The sequence below is a fragment of the Oppia nitens genome, unplaced genomic scaffold (genome assembly GCF_028296485.1).
Source record: "Oppia nitens isolate AA-2021 unplaced genomic scaffold, nextdenovo-longstitch-racon4-pilon3 scaffold4_pilon_pilon_pilon, whole genome shotgun sequence".
Lineage (NCBI taxonomy): Eukaryota > Metazoa > Arthropoda > Arachnida > Sarcoptiformes > Oppiidae > Oppia > Oppia nitens.
In genome coordinates, this window is record NW_026533232.1 from 3825585 (window position 1) to 3849850 (window position 24266).

Sequence of the window (24266 nt, forward strand, 5' to 3'; positions counted from 1 at the left end):
ATTAAATTATAGCGCATAGTGAATGTCACAGTTATTAAGCACAGGTAGGCATTCAATAAAAAGTCATACAAATGTGTATTTGTTAAGTGCTTTTCAAAGTAACGATAGGTTTTTCAAAAAAAAGTTGTTTCAATTATGAATTATGTGACATCAATCTCATCTCATTGACACTAATCATAAATCGCTTTTCAATTATAATGGTATCAAAGTTTTGTCAATTTATAAATTAATAATTTAATGGAAATGTAATACTAATATATATTTGACTAAAATAATTGATGCAAATATAATATTACATTTTAATTGGTTTTTATATTAATAGTTAAACAATTTATTTTTTCTGTATTATTAAATAAGTATTATCAGACACTTGAATAGTCTGTTATCATAACATATTTGGATCATAACATCAAATTTAATCAATTTATAAAACTATTTTTATTTAACATTTTATATAATTACATATATTTTTGAGACTCTCACTTAATAAGTTATATGATTAATAAAGTGATCGATTATTATATACTGTATAATACAGGTATTATTATTATTGATATCCAATCAAATAAATAATTTTCAAGAGAGTAGTGATAAAAGTTTTGCAGTGAATATCAGTCAAACATTTTTTAACAGTTAATTTCATCATTAGTTTAAATGTATAGTCAATTAAATAGCCAACAAATGTATGTATTTGCGCACATTTGAGACCAAAACTGGTCATCACTTGTAATCATTTATCATATAATAGTTTTGTCAGTCTTTAATGAGTCGCGACTTCAATCACTTTGACGTGACTTTGCATCAAATCTAACGTTATATATAATATTTATTTACCGTATTTACTCACATATACAACATTTTATAAATGATTTAGTATTGGCACTCGTTTTTTGCTGTGTTGTCACCGCTATTACATATTTTTTACTCACAACTCTAATGTCATTATAATAATTGCGATACAAAAATCATAATATTAATCGTAATATTAAATAATAAAATAATTGAAATCTAGTATCTATTGTTTGATAACTCATCATAGATATCGACTGATATCTATCCTAATAAGTAATTATATTAACGTTTAAAACACTTTTTAAACTTAATTTATAACTCTTTCAATGATATGCTTGTAATAATTGAATAGCAATTGTGTAATACAAATGTGTTGAACGCCAGCTAACTATACACCGACTCTATACCAGCCTATTATTAATCACTGATTCCCATTGTATTTCAATTTTAACACTAAATCACTTTCAATTACAACTAATTATTATACAACTCTTTTACAGTTTGGATATAATTATAATACGGATAATAATTGTTAAAATTGATTCAAAATTGACAATTAATTATTTACATTAAACATAATGTCATTCAAAAAACTTTTCAGCAAAAAGAAAAATAAAGGAGGAGATGGTATGTCTTATTTTTATTACATTTATTATATTAGAAATTATTTAGTATTTAAATGTAATTTATTTGATATTATTTTTAATTTTTTAGCTATTTTTTAAATAATCAAACAAATAAAAAATATAAACATATGATTATTTGATTAGTGAAAAAATAGCAATTTATATAATAGAAAGTCTAATTTAAATACACATTTTTATAATATTAATAATTATAATGTTTAATAATTTTTTGTTTTAAATTATAAGTTTGCAATTAATATATTTATTTTGTTTTTATTATATCAATTTTGTTTTAAAAAATTAAAAACTATTATATATTTTAATTATTAGTAGTAGTAATAGTATTATTATTATTATTATTATTATTATTATGGACTTATCGTATTGGTGTGAATAGTCTTATGAATTGTGAATAATATTATACGAAACTTAAAAATAACTTAAAAATCATTAAATTTTTTATATAACTTAAATAATATTTTTTCTTTTATAGTATTTAAATAATAGCAAATACAGTAATAGATATCATAAACATTATATCTACTTTATTATACTTTATAATGATAACTAAAACAAATGTGTCGATAATAATATTCAATGCAATGGTATGATGTGTACTAAAAACCATATTTTTTAATGACATGAATACCTTTACGATTTAAAATGTAGTTATTTTTCAATATTTTTTGTATTTGAAGGTTATTTAATGCGTATTTCAAACAATTTTGCATTAAATTTAATATATAAATATAAGAAATCACTTTCACTTATATCCATTTATTTAATATATTGAATATATTTTAAATGAATTAATTATAACTTAAATATAAAGTCTAATTAATTTAAAAATAAATCAAGAGGTAAAATTTAACTTTAAAAACTGGGATAAATTATAACTTATTTATAATGTATAAAATAATAATAATTTGACTTACGATGTATTTTTTAATTGCACTTAAATAGCATTACATACAATAATTTTAAATACTGTATAATGTGTTGCAAACAATACAATCTATGCTTAATATAGAAATCAATTGATATAAATAGTGTTATTTGGAGGACAACTATTAGCACCAAATTTTTATTTTATAAGATTTTAGTATTGAGAAACATATGATGTAATATTTATCATTATTTAACTATTTTTCATAATAATTCATAATAAATAAATAAAATTTGTTACATTAATTTTATATGGATAATAAATTTTAAATATAATATTATTTATTAACTTTTTACAGTATATCCATTTGATTACTGTTAAAGTTTATATAAATTATGTAAAAGTATGTCTTATTATATATTAATTTGCACCTCAATTAATTCAGTTACAAAAATAATTATTTTTAAAAATTTTAATTAGCGTATTACCTGTATATTTATAACATTAAATATTATTAGACATTGGACATAATTTTGAGTGATATTGCAAAATATAAATATAAATTGACTAGTATTATAAATAAAAATTATTATTTTATATATCAATTTTTATTACATATTTAAGAGCACTATATCATAATGTTAACATACCGTACAGTATATTGAATTACAATACTATACTAATAAAAAAGTTATTTTATGAATTAAAAATGAGATTACATATACTTGTAATATTGTAAATGTCTGTAAATCAACAAATTAACAATTAATATAAATTAATACATTATATTTACAACTTATACTAAATTATAAAAATATATTTAATATTTTAATTCTACAGTAAATTAATATTTTTATTTTATCTCTGTGTTTAAGTTAAATTATTTGCTTATGGTTATATAAAACATATCTGATCCAGTTAAAATAAATATATATTGTCATAAAACTATTTTAATAAAAATAATTACTCTATATATTTTATTAAATATTTATTCTCAATGCTATAAAACACATTTATCTGTGATTAAATAAGTTGTATCAAAATATAAGCATTAAAGTGTAAATACTTTACAATATTGTTTTACAAATTTTATTATTGATTTTCAATGTGAGGCAAATTTATAATTACATAGTTATAATTAGTTTTTAAAAACATTTTTCTTTATAAATCAAATATTCAATATTCAATATGTTATATTTTAATGTATTTAATCAACAATTATATTATTGCCATACACTATACAAAATGCTCATAAATTTGTTGGATTTACTAATATTAGATAAATTATGATTTTTTATCTATCATTTGCTGTTAGATATTACATGAGTTCAACATTTTCTGTAATATTTAATCGTTAGTTTTCAATATTATTATCATTCATGTGCTAGAAATGAATATTTTATTTACAAGTGTTTTAAAGTATAGTTTTATAATTATTAAGTTTTTGTGAACAGTTCCCGGTTTATCAGTTTTTTATAAATATTATTAAATATATTTTTTCAACTTATATTCATTAATTAATTAATATTCACTTTTATCGGACCATTGATTATTTTATTCAATTAAAATGATATATTTAAAGGAAATATTTTAATAATTAATTATTTCATTTGTCTCACATTACACGTGAAAATTGTATTTAAAGCTATATTCATACAGTACTACTAATACTAATTTTGTTGTTTTCATGTTTTGATGACAAACTTACTAATTATATTTGTAAATATAATTTTGAAGGACATTATTAAACATTATTAAATTGTTTATTTTTGTCTCACAATTATTATAAAAAACAATATATATATAATTATTTCTAATTATAAATTAGATATTTATTTATTAATGATTGCTTCGAGCAATAATTCATTGGTATATTTGCTTATAGTTTCACATTTCAACAAAACGTACTAATATTTTGTTAGAAAATAAGTTATTGTCTAATCAAATGACCGCTAAATCAATGCATATATTTTTGCATTGAGAGACACTTGTTATTACAGATATCTAGTGATGTAAGTGATTGAAAATTTTGAATATTCAGATAATTCAGTTAAATATTCAAGAATTTAAAAATAAATTCATTCAGTCGTTTGTGGCGACCTCTGGTGTCAAACTTTAAATTAGATAAAAACATGTATACATTTCAGATTTTTAAATGATTTTTAATTTAATATAATATTTTCAAATAATCTTCGATTATAAATAAAAACAATTTCGAAAATCGAAATTTAATAAAATGAAAACTGATAATATTGTTAAAATAAATATAAAATTTAAATTTAATTACACAAATAAATATTTAACAAATTATTTTTATCGTTTTATTGTTCAGTTTAATGTTTTTATTGATAATCGTAGATTATTTGAAGATATTTTAGTAAAATAAATTGAATAAATTTTCAATTGAATATTCGACTTAAAAATAAATTAAACTGAATTTTGCATCACTACAGATAGCTTAATGAGAGACAATTTTGCATTTTTATAATAATAATAATTATTATGTGTAATAAATGTAATGTTTCAATTGATAAACTAATTTAATTTATCTACATTTTAATTTTATAGTACAACTAATATATATAAATATTTATAAATTGCAAAATACGATCAAAAGGGGTCACACCTTGTGTTACACTATCTCAACAAACATAGAGTACTAACAAAGTTAACAATAAAAGTAAAATAATTGAAAAAAGAGTTGTCTGTATTTTAGTTTTTTATTAATAGACAAAAGTTTAATAATCAAATATAATGAATAGGGGTTTAGATTATAATAATATAGTAACTGAAATAAGTGTTTATAATCAATAAATTAATAATTACTGTAATTTTAGAAACAAATAGAATTTATAAATATAAGAATTAAATTACTGTATTTTGTAAAAATCAAAAATATATAAATTATAATTTATATACAATTTTTTTCCAAAGTAATTATGGTTTTTATTTTATCATCTGAATATAGCATTTAATATTGTATACAATTTATAGCTATTATCTGCAACAATAAAAATTCATATTACATTTTTAACTATATATGATATTTCTAAAATACTGTTAATTTGAATATCAATTTTAAGTTGTTTTTAATTTTACATTTTATAAACTTACTTATAAAATTACATAAACTTAAATATTTATCATTATTATTATTATTATTAATTTTTAAAAAATATTTTTTAGTCATTATTAGTGGTAATTTCTAACTAAATATATCCACCGAACACATGACTAGTGGACGCTATTCCCGAAATTTTATAATAACTTATAAATAACTATTTCAATAATTATTAAAAAAAATATGAGCATTAAACTGTCAAATATTGCAAAAATATATGTATAATTACAAAATATTTTTTACAGAAATTATTTAAACATATAAAATGTTTTTAATTCATATTATTTTTAACAATAGAAATAATTAGTATATTTATGTATATAATTCTTGTAAATATAATGAATATAAATGAATCATATATAATATTATTTGCAAATATTAAAAAATAATTATTTGTTTTTTTTGACAATACAATTATTGACAATTTTTTCTAAATTAAAAAAATATTTTAATAGATAAAATTCTGATTTGAAGAAAAAAATCAATATTTACATATTAATTATGTTTTATTTTAATTTTTTAATGATATTTAAGATAATATATTTATAATTTAATATAAAATTTACTCTATTTTAAAACTTAAATTTTATTTGTTTTTCTGTATATATATATATAAATAGTAAGATTTTATCGATTAATAGGAATATACTGTAATAAAAACATAAATATACCGTATATTATAAATGATATATTGTTTAAATATGTTTGTATAATAGGACAAAACATTTATATATTATGCAATAAATAAAAATTTTAATTTATATAAAAAATTAAGAAACAAATTCACAATAAAATAAATGTTTGTGTAGTGTGTTATTTTAGGAAAAATAATTTTAAATAATTTATTTATAAATATACAAAGTAAAAAAACTAAGAATACATAAAAATATGTATGGAAAAGTTGATATCATTGTTAGTTATTTTAACCATTTTTTCAATCAAAATTGAATTTTTAAATAAATTTTGTTTACTGTTATTATATAAAAATCTCAAAATTTTATTTGTTCACATATTTCACTAAATTTATCACTAATTTGTTTTAAACCATTATTATACGATATATAAATATTTGCTTCAAAACTTTAATTGGTATTTAATTATTTTATATATAATATAATTATTATTTCAATATTTATAACAAAATGCTGTTTTAAACTAATGTATAATCAAATGATATATATATTTCATACTAATGTAGAGTAAGTATACCTACATGTGATAAGATGTGTATTTGTTTGTTTCAATACTTTTGTTTACATTAGGGATTAATTTTTCTACAATAAGAAAGCCTGGTGTGTATACAGTGTATACACTACACACTATAGATGTGGGAAAATAAAACTTTTCTCAATATTAAATATCTATAGAAAATTTCATTTATTATTCTACTCTTTGATCTTTATATAAATTACAAATAAATTTAATTGAGTTAATTCAAGTTAAAAATAGTTATAAAAAATAGTTTTAAAAAAATATCTCACAAAATGGTTTAATTGGGTTACTTTTATTATAAATTCATTTTATTAAAAAATAATAATGCAAATAAAACAAAATTAACATGGTCAAATTTCTTTTAGAACTTTGTTAGAAATGATCTTTTTTGTCCAACTCTAATGTGTACTCAATTTTCGACAATAATTAAATGTTTATAATTATAAAACTCTTTGAATTTTATTTAATGTCATAAACTTAATAGAGATTTTCTATAAATTGTAATAATTAAAATGTTGAAATTAATTAAGAATAATTATTTTTAGGATTTTATTATTATGTAAACTAAAATTTAATGAATTTGTTTTATAATTTTATGTTCAGTTTTAAATAATAATTTTAATTTTTAGTAGAAATGTCACAATTTTAATGAAATATTTTTCTTTCATTAATTATTTTTATTTTTAACACTTTAAATGTATTATATTATATTGTTTTTTGTCAGAAATGTTTTATAAGAAGTTAATTAAATTAAAGTCAAATTAAGATTAAACTTACTTTTAAGTTGTTTTAAAATATAAAAATATTAATTATATTTTTTCTTAAAGAATATCTGATATATAGAAAAATATAGAAAATTAAGATTATGTTTAAAAATAATGAAATATTAAATTTTTAAATTTAGTTAATTTTATATATATTTAGATAATAATTATTTCAAATCTAATGGTAAGAAAATATTTAACAATTTGTAATGTTTGTACTGTATATAGTATTATGCGATAAAAAATGTATCGCTTATTATGAAATATTATACAACAATAATCAATAAATTTATACGCTTTGACTTTTTCAGTGATTTATAAACAATAATTACATATATTTTTATAAATGAGAATTTACTTAATATTAGTTTATAACTTAAAGTAGAGTTAAAACAAAATAATTATTTTTACAAAAATTATAGTTTTATTAAATTTCATATTAAATTTATTTCTATAAAATGTCAACATTTTGTTTCTATTGAATATATTGTCTAAAAGCAAATGTAATTATAACAAGAAATGACATTTTAGTTGAATCGTTATTTCAAATTAAAGCGTCGATATATCCATTGATTTTATGATTATCACGAACTCCTGTAAGTAGTGCATCCTATAACTGAATTCTATATTTCCGTCCGACAGTCTGTTCAGGACTTTTTGAATTTTTCAAATTTTGACTTTAGTTTTGGATAAAGCGTCAAAAATAAGATATAGAGGATCAGGGTCAAAAATGTTCTACATTTTCAAGAACTTAGAGAAAATGGCGTCCAAAGTTAAAAGAAAATTTTTTAATTTTAAGTTTAGATTTTAATAAAGCATATAAATATAGTATAAATTGTAAAAATATTTTATATTTAAAAACAAAATGGCGGTCGAATTTTAAAAAATACAATTTAATTTAAAATTTTGATAAATTACAGAATATAAGTATCAAAATATTGCTATTTGATACCCTACATGACTAATGTTGAGTTTATTTCGTCTTACTGTTTCATTTGATAAATGCTTTCTATTGCTATCAAATGGTTTATATTCTATTTTATCAAATGATTTTAAATCTAAATTAAATCTATAAATATTTAAATTATTTTAGTTTTACTGTAATATGTTGTATAATATTTCATAAATTCATTAAAAATTCTATTTTAATAATTCTAGAGTAATATCTGATTTATTATTAATTGAAAAATTAATTTAAATTATCAATATCTTAAATTTTTTGACATTTGTTTTTATTATACTATTATTCCGTTCATAATATAAAATATTTAAACATTATATATATACAGTATATATGTATATAGTTTTGGCAAAAAACAAAAATTTTTAAGATAATGGAGAAATTTTTAGAAAGTTTCCAAAAGATATTTCTGTCTATGTTCTGTTCTCTCGATATTAATTATCTTTGTAACAATACATTATGATTATGATTATAATTAATAATTAAATATTTTTAGTATTTTAATTAATAATTAAAGTAAAATTTCTATAAAAATTTATTCTTGAAGAATTTACTAGAAATTATTTTAGTTAAATTTATTAGAAGTATATATAATATTTTCCTATATCTCTAATTGTATATATCATTAAAATCTTTTATTTTGTATTAAGTGTCTTAGCATTGTTATAAAATTACAAATATTATAATGTTTTAGTTAATAATAGTTTCATTTAGTTAGTAATAAAAATCTGGATTTTATACAATATTTTCGTGACAAATAAAATAATATTTACAAAATTATTAATAAGTATAAAATATTTTAAGTTTAGAATTTCTGTTTTCTCGTTTATTTATATACATTAATAAATACAAAATTAAGACAATATTTTTAAAGTATTTGCAGTGTTTTATTGCAATATAAAAATATTCAATATCTAAGCTATAAATTTTAATAAATTGATCGATATTTGTAGATTTTTTTTCAATATTGAGTTATTTTACTATAGATTTTTTTATCAAAGTATAATATGATTTATTGTTGGTATATCAATTTATAAGTTATATAATGACAAATATATATTAAAAAAATTAATTGTGTATTTAATAGACATTAAACTATTATATGTTTATTTATTATAAATATAATTAATTGTAAATTTCTTTACATATTAAAAGAATTTAATTATATATTTACTATAAAATAGTTGAAATGCATGGATAATGATTGTGAACTAACGTTAAATCTTATTTTTGAGACAATCATTAGTTGAATTGAATGATGAAAAATAATAGTAAATCTAAATCCAATGCTTACAAGTGTTGAGAGATTTGATGATTATTACCATTGATGTGCAGCGCATGTGCTCATAGACTCAGGTACTCGTTGTGTCTGTTCTCTAGTTTGTAGGTAATAGAGGAACAACAGGCAAAACATCCAAACAATCTCATCTCATGTCAACTCAACTGCCTTTTCCTCTATAAGTTCATAGTCTTCGAGTTAATAAAGACTGTGTATATGTTTATATGTGTTAGAAATAAATAAGTGTTTAACAACATCACTGACCATCACTTTTTTATGTTGACATCAATTGATGTGTTCAATATCACCTAAATTTCTATCAATTATTAGTTTTAATTAATTTAAATCTCATATTTTTAGTCATTTACTTCATTGTTTAATAGTATTTTATTGTGTTATTATATGTATGAAAGATACTGTAATACTAAGCGATCGTATGAATTGTATTGATTGATCCTCCCGTTCACTGCTCTCGCAATCTCTTTCTCTCTCTCTCTCTCTCTCTCTCTCTCTCTTTCTCTCTCTCTCTTTCTTTCTTTCTTTCTCTGCGTTTTATGCTCTCTGTGTATCACAATATTCAAACTACAGTATAAATGACGATAATATACGAAGAGACACATATCTGACAAACAGTTTGTCTTTTTATATTTCATATAATACTTTATCATTTGAATACATGACTATCATCTCAACTAAATTTTCAACCAAACCTCTGCATCAGGTGTTTCCATATATCTATGTTTTCATAGTTTTCAAAGATCTACTCATTTTTTGATGACATGTAATCATTATAACTCATTTGTGATAACCATTTGTTTGCCATTTTATAGAAATAATTATTATTAATTGGTGTAATTGAAACTATTAGTGAATATATTTACTGCATTATTAAACAATATTATAACACAATTTGCAAATGAGGTAAAAAAAATTCTTTAAACAATCAATATTTTCTGTGATTGTTGTTTCAATTTGTCTCAAAGTTTAATAAATTTAAATTAGCTTTCCTTAAGAACATGTACTTAATATTCTTGAAGAATATTCTTTATAATACATGAGATTTTATTAAAATCCTCTTTTCATGAAATATAAAGTAAATTATTATACAAAATATTTTTTATCAAATAATCAGTTCTAAAACGTCAACCTAAGTATGAGTATATTAAAATAGATCAATAAAATATTTTTTAATAATATTTTGTTTTTTAAATATTTAGATAGTATTTACATTAGTGTTCAATCGTTAATATTTATGTACTATTTTACAATAGTTTACAAAAGTCTGTTAGTTTAAAAATAATTTTTATTAAATAATACAATAATGAAATTTATTTAACTTTTATTTAACTGCAATGAAAATTATATCATTTGTAATAAGAGATGCATTATATCGTAAAATGAAAGTTATGTTTCAGTTATTTTTATATATGTTAACCAATTGCACTGTAAAATTCATTTCATGGCATAACGATAAACATATAATATATATTAATATATATATTTTTATACTTTAAAATATACAGTAATTCTTACAGAAACTAATAATAATAATATTAAATAATATTAGATTAAATAAATAATTGTTATTTTAATACATTGTATAAAAATTATTTTACTATAATATATGTTGAATGATAAAAAATATCATTATTATAATCATTATTTAAGTTAGTAAGTTAAGATTTGAGTAGTTATAATATAATATTTTAACAATAAGTTTAATGACTCAGATTTATGTTGATTAAAATAATTTCAATTTTTAAAGGAGGAATTATATCTTGAAATATCTATTAATTTATAAAAATTTTAGTTAAATAACATATTTTAAAATACAAATGGTATTTATATTCAGTAAATATATTTAATAAATTTAAATATTATTAATAAAAAACAGTTAGGTGTAGAAAAATGGTATTTATAAATCAGTTTATTTAAACTATTGAAATTTAAAATTTTGAATTTTAAACAAGTTACTAAACAGATTTTATTTTTTAAGTTATTAAATATTTTATTTGCGATCTATAAATCTATAAATTGGTATATTGTATATTATAAGTGTGCTAAATATATATATATATATTGTAGTTTAATATCTATTGTAAGTAAATATTAAAATCTATATAACAAAAATAAATAATTTCAAATATTCTATAAATTTGATAATGTATTGAAATATTGTTTTTATATATTTAGTTGAAAATATGGAATATATAAAATGTATCAAGGATGATTAACATTGATTAACTATTGGGAATAAAAGTCTTGTATGACATCCAAATCTAATGTATTGTTTTACAATTTGCAAAACAATAATTAACACAAAATTGCAATAATAGTCAACATTGAAATGAATATAATTTTATTGTTGAAATAATTATGTCATTAAACTTTAATTTGAATGTTTTCTGTTGAAAAGCGTTTATATTTATATTTTGTTTATAGTATAAAGTGCTGTATTTAGTATTTATGTTTTTATAGTTATTTTTATACATTTGCTGACATCACAAACACACACTTATATAAAATATCGTTTTCATTGATAAGATCTTACTTTAATTTGTTGATATTAGGAATTACACTCTTGGGAGAGGAACGGGTTGTTTAATAGAGATGCTATGCTTAGGAATAGATAGTGAAATAGAGATGGTTTGGGACGAGGAGTGCGTGATGTCTATACATACTGTTTAGTGAAAACTTTTGTCACTATTTGATCCCCTCTTTAACTATTTATAGTGTGTTTGTATGTTTACCACTATATGAAATGATATGACTAGTAAATAGACTGTTATATATGTTATATAAGTTTTGAGAAAAATTAGTCAAATCAGTGTGAATGTGACACAAATGACACGAAACTTATTTACTGAAAATAATATATTTTTAATTTAATAAACAGATATTTTTGTAAAGCTTTTAACGTTAAAGTTGTTTTATAAGACAAATAGAAAATATACTCTATATATAACATAAATTGAATTTAAATTAAAAACTAATTATATTTTTGCATTAATTAATACATTATAGTAGTGCTGATTAAGTCGAAATCAATTCAAGAACAGTCGCAATCAACTCTTGATTTGGACAGTCGTCTTAAAGAGTCGTCTTCATTGTATAATAAGTATTCATTGTCTGAGGCTTCGCATACGTCACAAACATCTCACGGAAGTAAAGAATCGACATATTCTTCGAGTTCGGGTTCGTCACTGAATCCATCAGTTGGACTAAATCGTCAGACATTAAATAGTGATAACAGTCTATCAGTTGGAGCGCAGGCATCGCATAATAGGAGTGATAAGAGTGCGCACAAAGACAAGCAGTCAGTGAAGCCATCAGTGGCTGTAGTGTCATCAGTGCAGCAACACATCAGTCATCCTACACAAGAGTCACCACAAGTGTTACACCACAAGTATAAAAGTCGATCGGAAGCAGCACAGGGACGGTCGGGTAGTCAGTCGACCAATGAGTCGAACCATTCATCATCGGCACAGACACACCATCACAATAACATACATTCAAGTGGAGGAAGTGTCAAAAGCGATACATTTATTAAAACAAATTTGAAAAACAAATCAACTGATCATTTGGTTCAAGAAGTAAATAATTCTAGAGATACGACTACCGGTCGTGAGTCGGGTGCCATCAGTGGTTTGAGTGCTACCAGTAGTGTCATTAAGTCGCTAACATCAAGAATGCCTAAAGTCAAGGATAAGGGAGGCGACACCTTTGACTGTAAGTCAACTTTTAATCAATTTCCTAAACTAACTGTTTCTAAAATTTGTTTGATATGATCATCAGTGCAAACCTTAGAGAAACACATTTTGACTTTTTATTCAATTGATTTGCATTTATATTCTTTAATATAATAGACTTTGTGTTCCTATTTCTAACCGACTTTCAAACTGAGTGTCTATTTTTAGTAACACAGCTATGAAACAGGAGTCGAGAGTTTGCTCCCTGTGCTTGTTATGATGATTATAACACAACTATATACTGTACAGTATATATATATATATATAACATACTCTTGACGATTAAAGATTTTTCAAATACACTACACTTGTGTTCAGTACTATTAGTGTTACACTATTATATATATATATAAATACTGTATATATATAATATATAATATATAATATATAGGTTATTTAATCAGTTTTATTTTTAGAGTAATTCCTATTTCCAATTTCATTGATATTTTCTAAAAAATATCAATATAAACATGACTTTCCATTTATTAAGTATTATTTCTTTTTTATTAAGTCATAATGCGATGATTTGTAGTAGTCTTAACAAATCATTAGTAAATCCATTCAAATTATTTTATTATATACTATTTGATATCTACACACACACACACACACACACACACACACACACACACACACACACACACACACACACACACACACACACACACACACACATCACACATACATATATAATATACACACCACTCGACAAAACTGCTGATTTGAAATATTCTTATATGACTTACATAAATGTAAATTCGCTTATTTCACATCAAAGATATTTTGAAAAATAATGAAAATAAGTAAATAATTTTAAATTACTTAAATTAACTTTATATATAACATAATTTAGTTAAAAATATTATATATTTATATATTGTATATAAATATACAAATAAAAATTTAATTATAAACATTCAGTTACTTTTTAATTTAGTTTAAATGGGAAGATATATAAAAATAGTTTTAATTTAGTCCACAAAAAACCCTATGATTTATAGTTTAAATAGAAAACAGTGTTTTGTTTTTGAAACTGTATTCATAATCTAAATTTAAATTGATTTTAAATAGTTTATGCAATAATTATACTTAAATGACATAATCTCTTGACATAAATTATGTAATCAAAATTTTGCTTGTTCATTTTTTGTTGTTGAATCAAATTGCTTTAATTTAAAGTATAATCTGTTATTTACTAATTGATAATGATTTTATAAATATAATTTTTATTTAGTTTTTTACATATTTAACATATTAAAATTTATTGTATTTTGACTATCGTATTATATAATTATTAATAATCTAAAATAACAGATACAGTATTAATATTTTTATAATATTTATTGATTTTTTTATAAACAAATGTGTTTTTGCTTTTCAATGAATGATGATTTATGGCTTATTTCTATACTTTCTTTATAGCTATATATCAACAAATTTGTCAAATATTATTATTTACAAAATATAATATATATTTGCTGTAATCTAATGACTGTTATAAATGACAGGGATTTATATTTTAGTAAACTTGCAAGGTGATTTTATATTATATGTTTGTATAAAAATATTGTGAAATTAGAATTTATTTATATTTTATTATTTAAGATTAGTATAATTATAACAAAAATCTTTAATAAATAGTATTTTCTAAATAAATTTCAAGTATAACGATATTAATGAGTATGAAATATATTAAATAAAAATTAAAATATTTAAAACATATTTGTTTAATTTAATTCAAATAAAACTGTCATAAATTACAATATTTGTTTCAATTACTGTCTTCAATAAAGACGTTTAAATATTATATAAATTTGTATTTACTGTATATATCTTATAATACCATTATATAGTGTATGAACTAATGAAAGTAAGTATTAATAGTATTGATTGAATACTTGAAGAACTAAACCAATAAAAAGGTGTTTTTCTTAATAATGTATTATATATTATCAGTGAAAGGATTTACCGGAAATGTGCGAACTTTTTATCCGTATATTGTATTAGAAGTAAAGCTCACAGAAATTTTTTTTGAAGACTAATGATATAAACACATGACTAAACCAAATGACTAATATTTAATTAGATAAAAGTATAACATATTTATATATACTTATTAATGTAGATTTATAACTAAAATAAATTATAAAACGATATATTATATGTGTGATAATAGTAATTAAGTTTTCAAGAAATTAAAAATATATTAACAATAAATATTGTCATTTAAATTTCATTAGTCATACAATTTTTTGTGTAAATTATTAATAAACATAATTTATCCAAACTTTCCAAAATGTATTATATTTTAGGACAATCCTTGAAATGCATATTAAATTTTGTATATAGAGAGACACTATTTCTCTAAGTATTAATGATTGATAAAGTATTATTTAATGTAAACATTTCATACAAATATTGACAAAATAATTGACAATTTTTAAACAAACTTTCAGAAAAGTTTGTTTCTAAAACATATGTGTCTGTCTGTGTCTGTGTTTGTCGCGTTTTTTGCGAATTTGAAATTCTGACTTCAGATTTGGATAGAACATCGAAAATAAGGTATTTTGGATCAGTATAAAAATAACACCTCTTGAGGAATATAGACAAAATGGCGGCCAAAGTATAAAAACAGACTTAAAATTTTGACTATTAATTCATATAAAGCTTTTAAATGTATAATAGAAGTGTTATAAGTTAGACAAGTGTTAGCCTATCTTGCCGTTAGCAAAGTCAAAATGGCCGCCAGTTATTAAAAATTTTGAAAGAAGTGAAATTAGATATAATTATGTATAGTATAGTATAAAATAAATATAATATAATTCATAATAACTCACTCATATTATCAATGTATATTTTGGTCATAATATGACTCATAAGGAATAATATATATCAGTAATGATTTTTTTTCTTATAATTCGATTGTATAAAAAGTAATTTATGTCATCAAAGTTTGTTTTTGGCAATGCTATATAGCATTCTCATTTTTTTAATAACTGCAATTTCAACAAAAGAGTTTATTTATTTTAACATTTATATAACAATTATATTAATAGTTAATTTTTAAAATTATTTTTATTTTAAAACTTTGAAAAATGTTAGGAAATATATTTATTTCCAATAAAATATTTGTTTTTTAATCACATTTTATAATTTATTTATTTTGATTTACATATGATTATTAAATGTCTTGAAAATTGATTAATTAATACTTTAGATCTCAAGGAAATTAAATTACTATATTATGATACCTATAGATGAAAAAATATAATTACCGATGAAAAAAATATTAAATAAATTCTTATACTTTTATTATGAAAAATTTAAAAATCTTATTTCAATGCTTTAGATGCAATATAAAAGAATTTTCATTTACATAGATTTTAAAATTAAAACTATAATTATTTTATAAAAATATCCAAAATTGTTTAATTGGTGTTATTAAATACAATTGAGTTTTAAGTTTGCAAATACAGTGCATGATAATATTATTGTGTAAAATGATCTAGGTGTTTGTAATACAGTATTTTCAGATATGTGTAAAATAAATCAAAATAAAATAATAATACTATTGTCTAAAACATTTACGAGTTTCTCAATAAAATAGCTCAAATAATAATGATAATGTTAAAATAATAATTTTATTAAGTTTAAAGAAATTTAATAAAATTAAAAATTAATTTTAAAAAGTAAATTGTTTAAAATTTAATTATACAAATAATTTTATCGTATACTACTATGCGAAAATAACATAATAAGCATTTTAAATTTTTAAATATGGTCATTTATATGTAATAATTAGGGTTTGATCAGATTCCCTCCCTCGTCTTATTTTCCATAAGTTCCTTATATTCCCTCTTCCCTGGGAATTCCCTGGGAAGACATTTCCTTGTGGTACCACCTATCGTACCATAACTCACATTACATAATGTTTAATTAAAAACACGTTTGTATAGTAAATGACTGCAAAATGTATTTAATGTTTTTACTAAATGTTTAATAATATTTGAATCATATTTTGATTGAGTTATTGCTAACATACTGGTCCCAATTGAAACACATAGTCATTGAGATTAGGTACTTTATAATGTATGACAAATTATATTTTCCCTTTCTAACGATCAAGGGAGGGAATATAATATATTTTCCATATTTTCCGGGAAAATTGGAGGGATTTTATTTGGGAACTTCTCTCCCTGGGAATCTCAATCTAACCCTAGTAATAATTAATTTGTAATAATTTCAATTAAAAACATTATACTATCAAATTTAAAATTAAATGATATAAAAATTGAAATTAATATCTTAGTTCAAAAATTGTATAATATTTTTAGTTTATTTATTTTCTAATTCATTTTTATTTAGTTATTGATTTTTTTTATAAAATGTTATAACATATAGTACTTGGCTTTTATCTTACTGAGCACATGTATGTGGGAAAAGTAACATGCTACATTATATCTGAAATAAATAATACAAATATTGTAAAACAAATGTGATAAAACTATATTATATATTTTTTAAAACATACATTTTTAATAAAAATTAATTAGTCATTTTTTATTTTATACATTAGTGATTGCGCATAATAAAAATTATTATTATTATTGAATAACATTTAAAAATAACTGTTAGTGTATCTTATAATGTGATATTAGAAATAACTTAATTATATTTATAATATTTTATAATTTAAAGTTTTTATAATCATTTTGATTTACTGGTTTAAAATAATTAAAAGTATTTAATATTATTTTAATTGTCATTTTTATATTTTATTAAAAAATATTCAAGAGTATATAAGCGATGGAATTTCTATATTATTTCTTATAAAATTCAAATACTTTTTAATTAATAATCAAAATAATTTTAAAGACATATATTAGTTATACTTTACAAATATGTATCATAACTACAAATATTAGTTAATTTTATTACAATAATTTATAATTATAAAAAACTGATTGATCTATTGTAGACATTCTAAAAATCTATTTTATATAATATTTTAATTATTTCAATACTTTTTTGATTATTTAAAATTTATAAAACAGTTAAAAGTAGACGTATTGTAAAAAGTCATATTTTAATATTTACATTATATTTGTAAATCCATACTGTATATATATACAATATATATATAGCTAATGTTATACAATTTACAATAAAATTATATTTATTTATACGGTATCAGTATTTTTATTAAGTATTAGGTAAACTATTTATAATATATTAAATTATGATTTTGTTGTAATAAAATAAAGTATATATTTAAATGTAATATAAATAGTTAACAAAATATTATATTTCTCAGTCTCTTTAAGACTAGTAATCTAAGACTATTATTATTACAATTATTGCAATGAAAGACATGTTGACAAATATCCCGGATATGTCTATAGATTTCGATTATTTTCTATTTTTATATTATTTATTGTATTTATACTTAAATGAATTGCAATTTGTATATATCATTGATTTAGATATATGTACTTTAAATACCTTACAGTAGTTTAATTTATCAGAAAATCTATTTATGAAAATTAATGTAGCATGCACATTTATTTATGTACAAGTACTATTTATTATTATGCAATTAAGGGGCGTATTTCATACAATTATTAATATTAAAACTAAATATTATTATAAAAATTTATTATATAATATATCAAACTAATTTAATAAAATGTTCAAATATATAATTATCTAAAATTACAATCAATTAAATATTTACTATAAAAAAATAAAATAAAATAACTTAAATATTGTATTTACTTTTTGAAAACAATATTAAAATTAGATTTGTAAAATTTAAAATTAATTTTTTATAAATATTTAGTCTAAATATAGAAAATATATAATAAATTTACAATATATAATATTTTTCAATAATTTTTTACTAACACTAAGTTTTTAATATAATAATTTCTATGCATATCGTTAGAGAGATTTTTATTTAAACTTTTATTATAATCTTATTTCGCCTAATATTGTAATTATATTTTTTCACGAACTCCTGAAAGGAGTAATTATATTCATTCTATAAGTCTGTCTGTCTGTCTGTCTGTCTGTCCCACATAGGTCAGTGGTTCGAATCCAGGCTCTGCTATAAATTATTTTTTTATTTTTGTTGTTGATTTTTTAAGTTAAGGAGTTCGTATGGAAATGCTTTTGAAGCATTCTCAACTGGTTTTAGTTTTATATTTAAAAATAAACTAAATATATGTCCTGTAGTTTATCAAAACTAAAAGCTAGACTGACCACATCATTTTGAATGTTCCTGCATTTTTTCATCTAATAGTTTACTTGTATATTTTTTCTTTAAAAATAACTACATATTGAACTGCATGATTACAAAATAACATTATATTCATAATTTTATTAATGATTATATTTTTCAGTATTTTAACGAAAAATGCAAATGAATAAATAATTTTTATATTAGTTATTACTTACGTTTGATTGATTACAACTGATTTTTAAATATATTATTTAAACTATAAATACATAATATAATAATATTAATTTTGTTTTATACATGTATTATAGTTATCTGTGTCCAATCCTCTAATTCATATATAATACAGGTATTACCTGTTAAGATGGTTAGTCTAGATTTTTGGGTGCTTTAGTGATGTTTAAAGGGTTCATATATTATATGCTGTAATCTATTAATACAATCACCTGATTGTTGAACACAAATGATAGCATCTAATAGACACTACATATAGTGAATGTGTGATAGAAAATACATTTGTAATAAATATGTTATAAATGATGAGTATATTAGTGATTGAAATGCAATGTAAATGTGTGTAACCAAGCAATTAGTTATCAAATATGAACTTATATTATATTATATGATATTTTTATAGGTTTTTATTAAACTGTTAGCTTAGGTATGCATTTAATGATAGAATAAGAGGACGTAATTGATGTGTTGTTAGGACTATATGTTTGAGTTGTGTGTCGATTGTGTCAAAGTGTCGGCCATTTGAGTGATTTAAGTGAAGGTTTGACTGGAGTTACCATTGATTGCAATACTTATAGAGATATCATATTATGTTTGTATATATGTTTGTTATGTATGTATGAGTAGTGTTGGACAGTGTGTTAGTGGCCAGTCATGGGTAATGCCCCGACATCTAAAAAGGGCGATCCCACCGAAAATGGTACCATTGATGACAAAACAAACAAATCTATTACTATTTTTTGATACCATTATTAATATTATTGTATTTGAATTGATTTAAACAGTTAAGCAATTTCTGGAAAAAGCCAAAGAAGACTTCGAGAAGAAATGGTCGACTCCTTCATCAAACACTGCATCACTCGATGACTACGAGCGCATCAAGACGTTGGGAACCGGCTCTTTCGGTAGGGTTATGCTTGTGATGAGGAAACAGGGAGTTGGAGGTGGAGGTGACCAACAACAGGGAAAATACTTCGCTATGAAGATACTCGACAAACAAAAAGTATTGTTTTCATAGTTTACGCTATTATTTGCTATGATTTTTATATCAATTGTACGACCAATTAATTAATTAATATTAATTAATTGTATGTTATATTATAATGATATACAGTGTATAGAGTAGTATATATGATAATATAGTTGCCATTAAGTTACTCATTAAGTGGTAATTCAAAAATAGCACAGTATTTGTAGTATACTTGAGGATCAAAGTATTGAGTTGTCTATAAAATTAATTTTATTGAGATATAACTCACTTATTATAAGAAAAAATGTTATAATTGCTTAATATAATAGTTTATAACACTATAATCGACATTTAAAATATTTTATTATACATTGTTATCATTACAGTAATTATAGCATTGATTTTAATATTGCAATAATAAAGTTGAATATTATTTTAATTAATAATAATTAAAGCTATAATAAATGTTTTGTAATAAATTGTTAGAAATATTAATATTAATATTATTACTATAATTTGATTGAATAGGTGGTCAAACTTAAACAAGTGGAACACACTTTAAATGAGAAACGAATTTTACATGCAGTAGACTTCCCATTCCTGGTTCATCTAGATGCACATTTTAAGGTACCATGCTTATTTTAGTTACATTACAACTTATCATGGTAATTATATATATATATATAAAACACAGAAAAGCAATTTTGCTTGAATTTAAAGTCAAATCAAAAAAAAGATAAAAATATTTTTTTTTGTTAGATTTGATGTTAATTTGATTGATAAAATTGATTTAATGATTGTTAGGATAATAGTAACTTATATATGGTAATGGATTATGTGCCGGGAGGGGAGTTGTTCTCTCATTTGAGACGAATAGGAAAATTTAGGTACAGTTTATCTCATATAATGACTACTAAATTAAGCTCAAAGACACTACTTCTTTGTCTATCGTGTTTTGACTGAACTTTTAATTTTTCGTCTATTGCTCACAACTGACCAAAATATTGTTGATATGCTGTGAATGTATGAGATATTGTCTCTGTGTTGATATACTTATAATACTGTAATAATACTAAATGATTGATAATGTGATGTACTGTGCAATGTATACAATGTATGTGAATGTGTGTTTGGCATTGCTTTGTAGGACAATTCCTACTTATATATGGTGTTGGAGTACGTGCCGGGAGGAGAGATGTTCTCACACCTCAGGAAAAGTGGAAGATTTAGGTAAACCCTAATCTCATATCACTCACACCTTTCCCATTGTTTTTCTTTTATTTCAAAATTGTTTTGTTTTGTCTAATGCTTGTGCTTTGAGCTAAATTTTATTAATTACTATAATTATAATTATTTAAAATAATAATGTTTGTATTGCATAAAACAGTGAACAGGCGGCCAGATTTTATGCCGCACAGATTGTATTGGCGTTTGAATACTTGCATTACTTAGATCTCATTTATCGGGATTTAAAGCCCGAAAACCTTTTAATTGATCAGCAGGGATACATCAAGGTATTGATTGAATTATTATACATTTATTTAGTCAATAATTTAACATTTGCTCATACATTAGGTAACAGACTTTGGTTTTGCTAAACGTGTAAAGGGTAGGACATGGACTTTATGTGGAACACCTGAATACTTAGCCCCAGAAATTATTTTAAGCAAAGTATGTATTTCTTTAAACAATGTGTTGATAATGAAATTTATAATTTGTTTGTTTTTTTTTAAATTTAAAAATAGGGTTATAATAAAGCTGTCGGTGAGTTATTTTATTATGCTAAACTAATTTAATTAGTATATATTAACATTCAATTTAACAATTGATAGACTGGTGGGCATTAGGGGTATTGATATACGAGATGGCAGCCGGCTATCCGCCTTTCTTTGCCGATCAACCGATTCAAATATATGAGAAGATAGTGTCCGGAAAAGTCCGATTTCCTTCACATTTTAGTTCAGAATTGAAAGAATTGTTACGAAACCTATTACAAGTCGACTTAACCAAACGTTATGGCAATCTTAAGAACGGAGTTAATGACATAAAAAACCATCGATGGTTTAGTTCTACCGATTGGATTGCTGTCTATCAGAAAAAGGTTTGTTTTATTTAATATATTTTATGCCAAATTTCATTTGAATGACTGCTTATTACTAACCAAACCAATGTTTTAATGCATTTTTTAAAATTTCATTTTAATCTTAGTTTTTAAAAATAATTTTTACTTCTTTTTATTTGCATGTTATGTATTTCACAATTAACAAAATTTTCAAAATATTAATTTTCATACTAATACTTATGGCTCACTTGACACCCAATGCATGCTCAAACCTGCACGTACCTCACACACCCATGACCTGCACGTACTGACCCATATCCTGCACTTATTGACCATTAGTCGCCGAGAGTGCCTCTGGTGCCTAAGCTAACACATAGCGGAGACACTCGTCATTTTGAACAATACGAAGAACTTCCGAAATCTGTATTCAATCGACGAAATGTCGAGAACTCATTCTGTGAAGAATTCAAAGAATTTTAGCCCTAAAGTGTTTCTCATAATATAATTATCGTCTAATTTATACATATATTTCATTTTTCTGTGTCCCTATCCGGTGCTGTCGTTAGGTTGAGGCGCCATTTCTGCCCAAATGTAAAGGACCGGGAGATACGTCCAACTTTGATGACTATGAAGAGGAGACTCTGCGCATATCGAGCACTGAAAAGTGTGCGAAAGAATTCAGTGATTTTTAAGACAAATTCACAAATAAGTCATTTATTATAATTATTAAACTATTATCCCAACTGTTGGCTCAATCATCACATAAATGGACACAATTGAAGACTGAAATGACCGAATCGTTCAATCAAAGAAGTGCAAAATAATTACCCGACTTTCGGGAAAACCGATTCTCGATTCGATCGCTTCCGTTATTATATGATACCTAATCCATGAAATTGTTTTAAAACTAAAGACTAAACAATATTTTTTCATCAAAGTAGTGAAATTGACAGAAGATATATCCATGAATATGACCATCATTTTTGAGCTCAACAGTTGACAACAAAACCATTAATAACATTACCTTTCGGTGCAATTCTTTGCTTTGTTTCAAATCATTGTTTAACTTCAGGACTCATATTCTGCTCCAAAAAAACAATTCTATAATTTTTATTAATATTATGCATTCGGACAGTGATTGAGTGCCACGTCTTGTAAATAGTGATATTAATTACTTTTAGACACTTTATTATTATTACCTAATACTACGGATCGGCAGCAAACCATCAAAACCATGTCAAACAAAACTAAAAACCCATTAATTATTATTGAAATTACAAAATTTAGTTAACAATTGGAATGGTTTAGGGCTTATTACAAATTATTATATATAAATATATATATATATATATATAAATTAAATTGAAATACA

General features: G+C 21.7%; 1 protein-coding gene across 7 annotated transcripts; it reads left to right on the plus strand.

Moving 5' to 3' along the window:
- The first annotated feature begins 1337 nt into the window (after nt 1-1337).
- Nucleotides 1338-24251, plus strand: LOC128960056 (cAMP-dependent protein kinase catalytic subunit alpha-like). Of its 7 annotated transcripts, none has more exons than XM_054306119.1 (10): nt 1338-1419; nt 12666-13370; nt 20648-20865; nt 21361-21459; nt 21637-21719; nt 22220-22346; nt 22408-22503; nt 22578-22596; nt 22665-22933; nt 23234-23451. In XM_054306119.1, exons 1-10 carry the CDS (start codon nt 1371-1373, stop codon nt 23372-23374), a joined length of 1806 nt encoding a protein of 601 aa, XP_054162094.1. In that variant the 5' UTR covers nt 1338-1370; the 3' UTR covers nt 23375-23451. The 7 variants fall into 7 exon arrangements, with proteins under 7 accessions (XP_054162094.1, XP_054162095.1, XP_054162097.1 ...); XM_054306120.1 differs by lacking the exon at nt 21637-21719 and adding an exon at nt 21980-22062; XM_054306122.1 differs by lacking the exon at nt 23234-23451 and adding an exon at nt 23461-24251 and having other exon boundaries at nt 1339-1419.
- Nucleotides 24252-24266: the final 15 nt, after the last annotated feature.

Coding starts and splice junctions, on each gene's coding strand:
- LOC128960056 (XM_054306119.1), top strand. CDS start 1,371: ATGTCATTCAAAAAACTTTTCAGCAAAAAGAAAAATAAAGGAGGAGAT. Junction 22,347..22,407: donor ATCAGCAGGGATACATCAAG/GTATTGATTGAA, acceptor CTCATACATTAG/GTAACAGACTTTGGTTTTGC. Junction 22,934..23,233: donor TTGCTGTCTATCAGAAAAAG/GTTTGTTTTATT, acceptor ATTGACCATTAG/TCGCCGAGAGTGCCTCTGGT.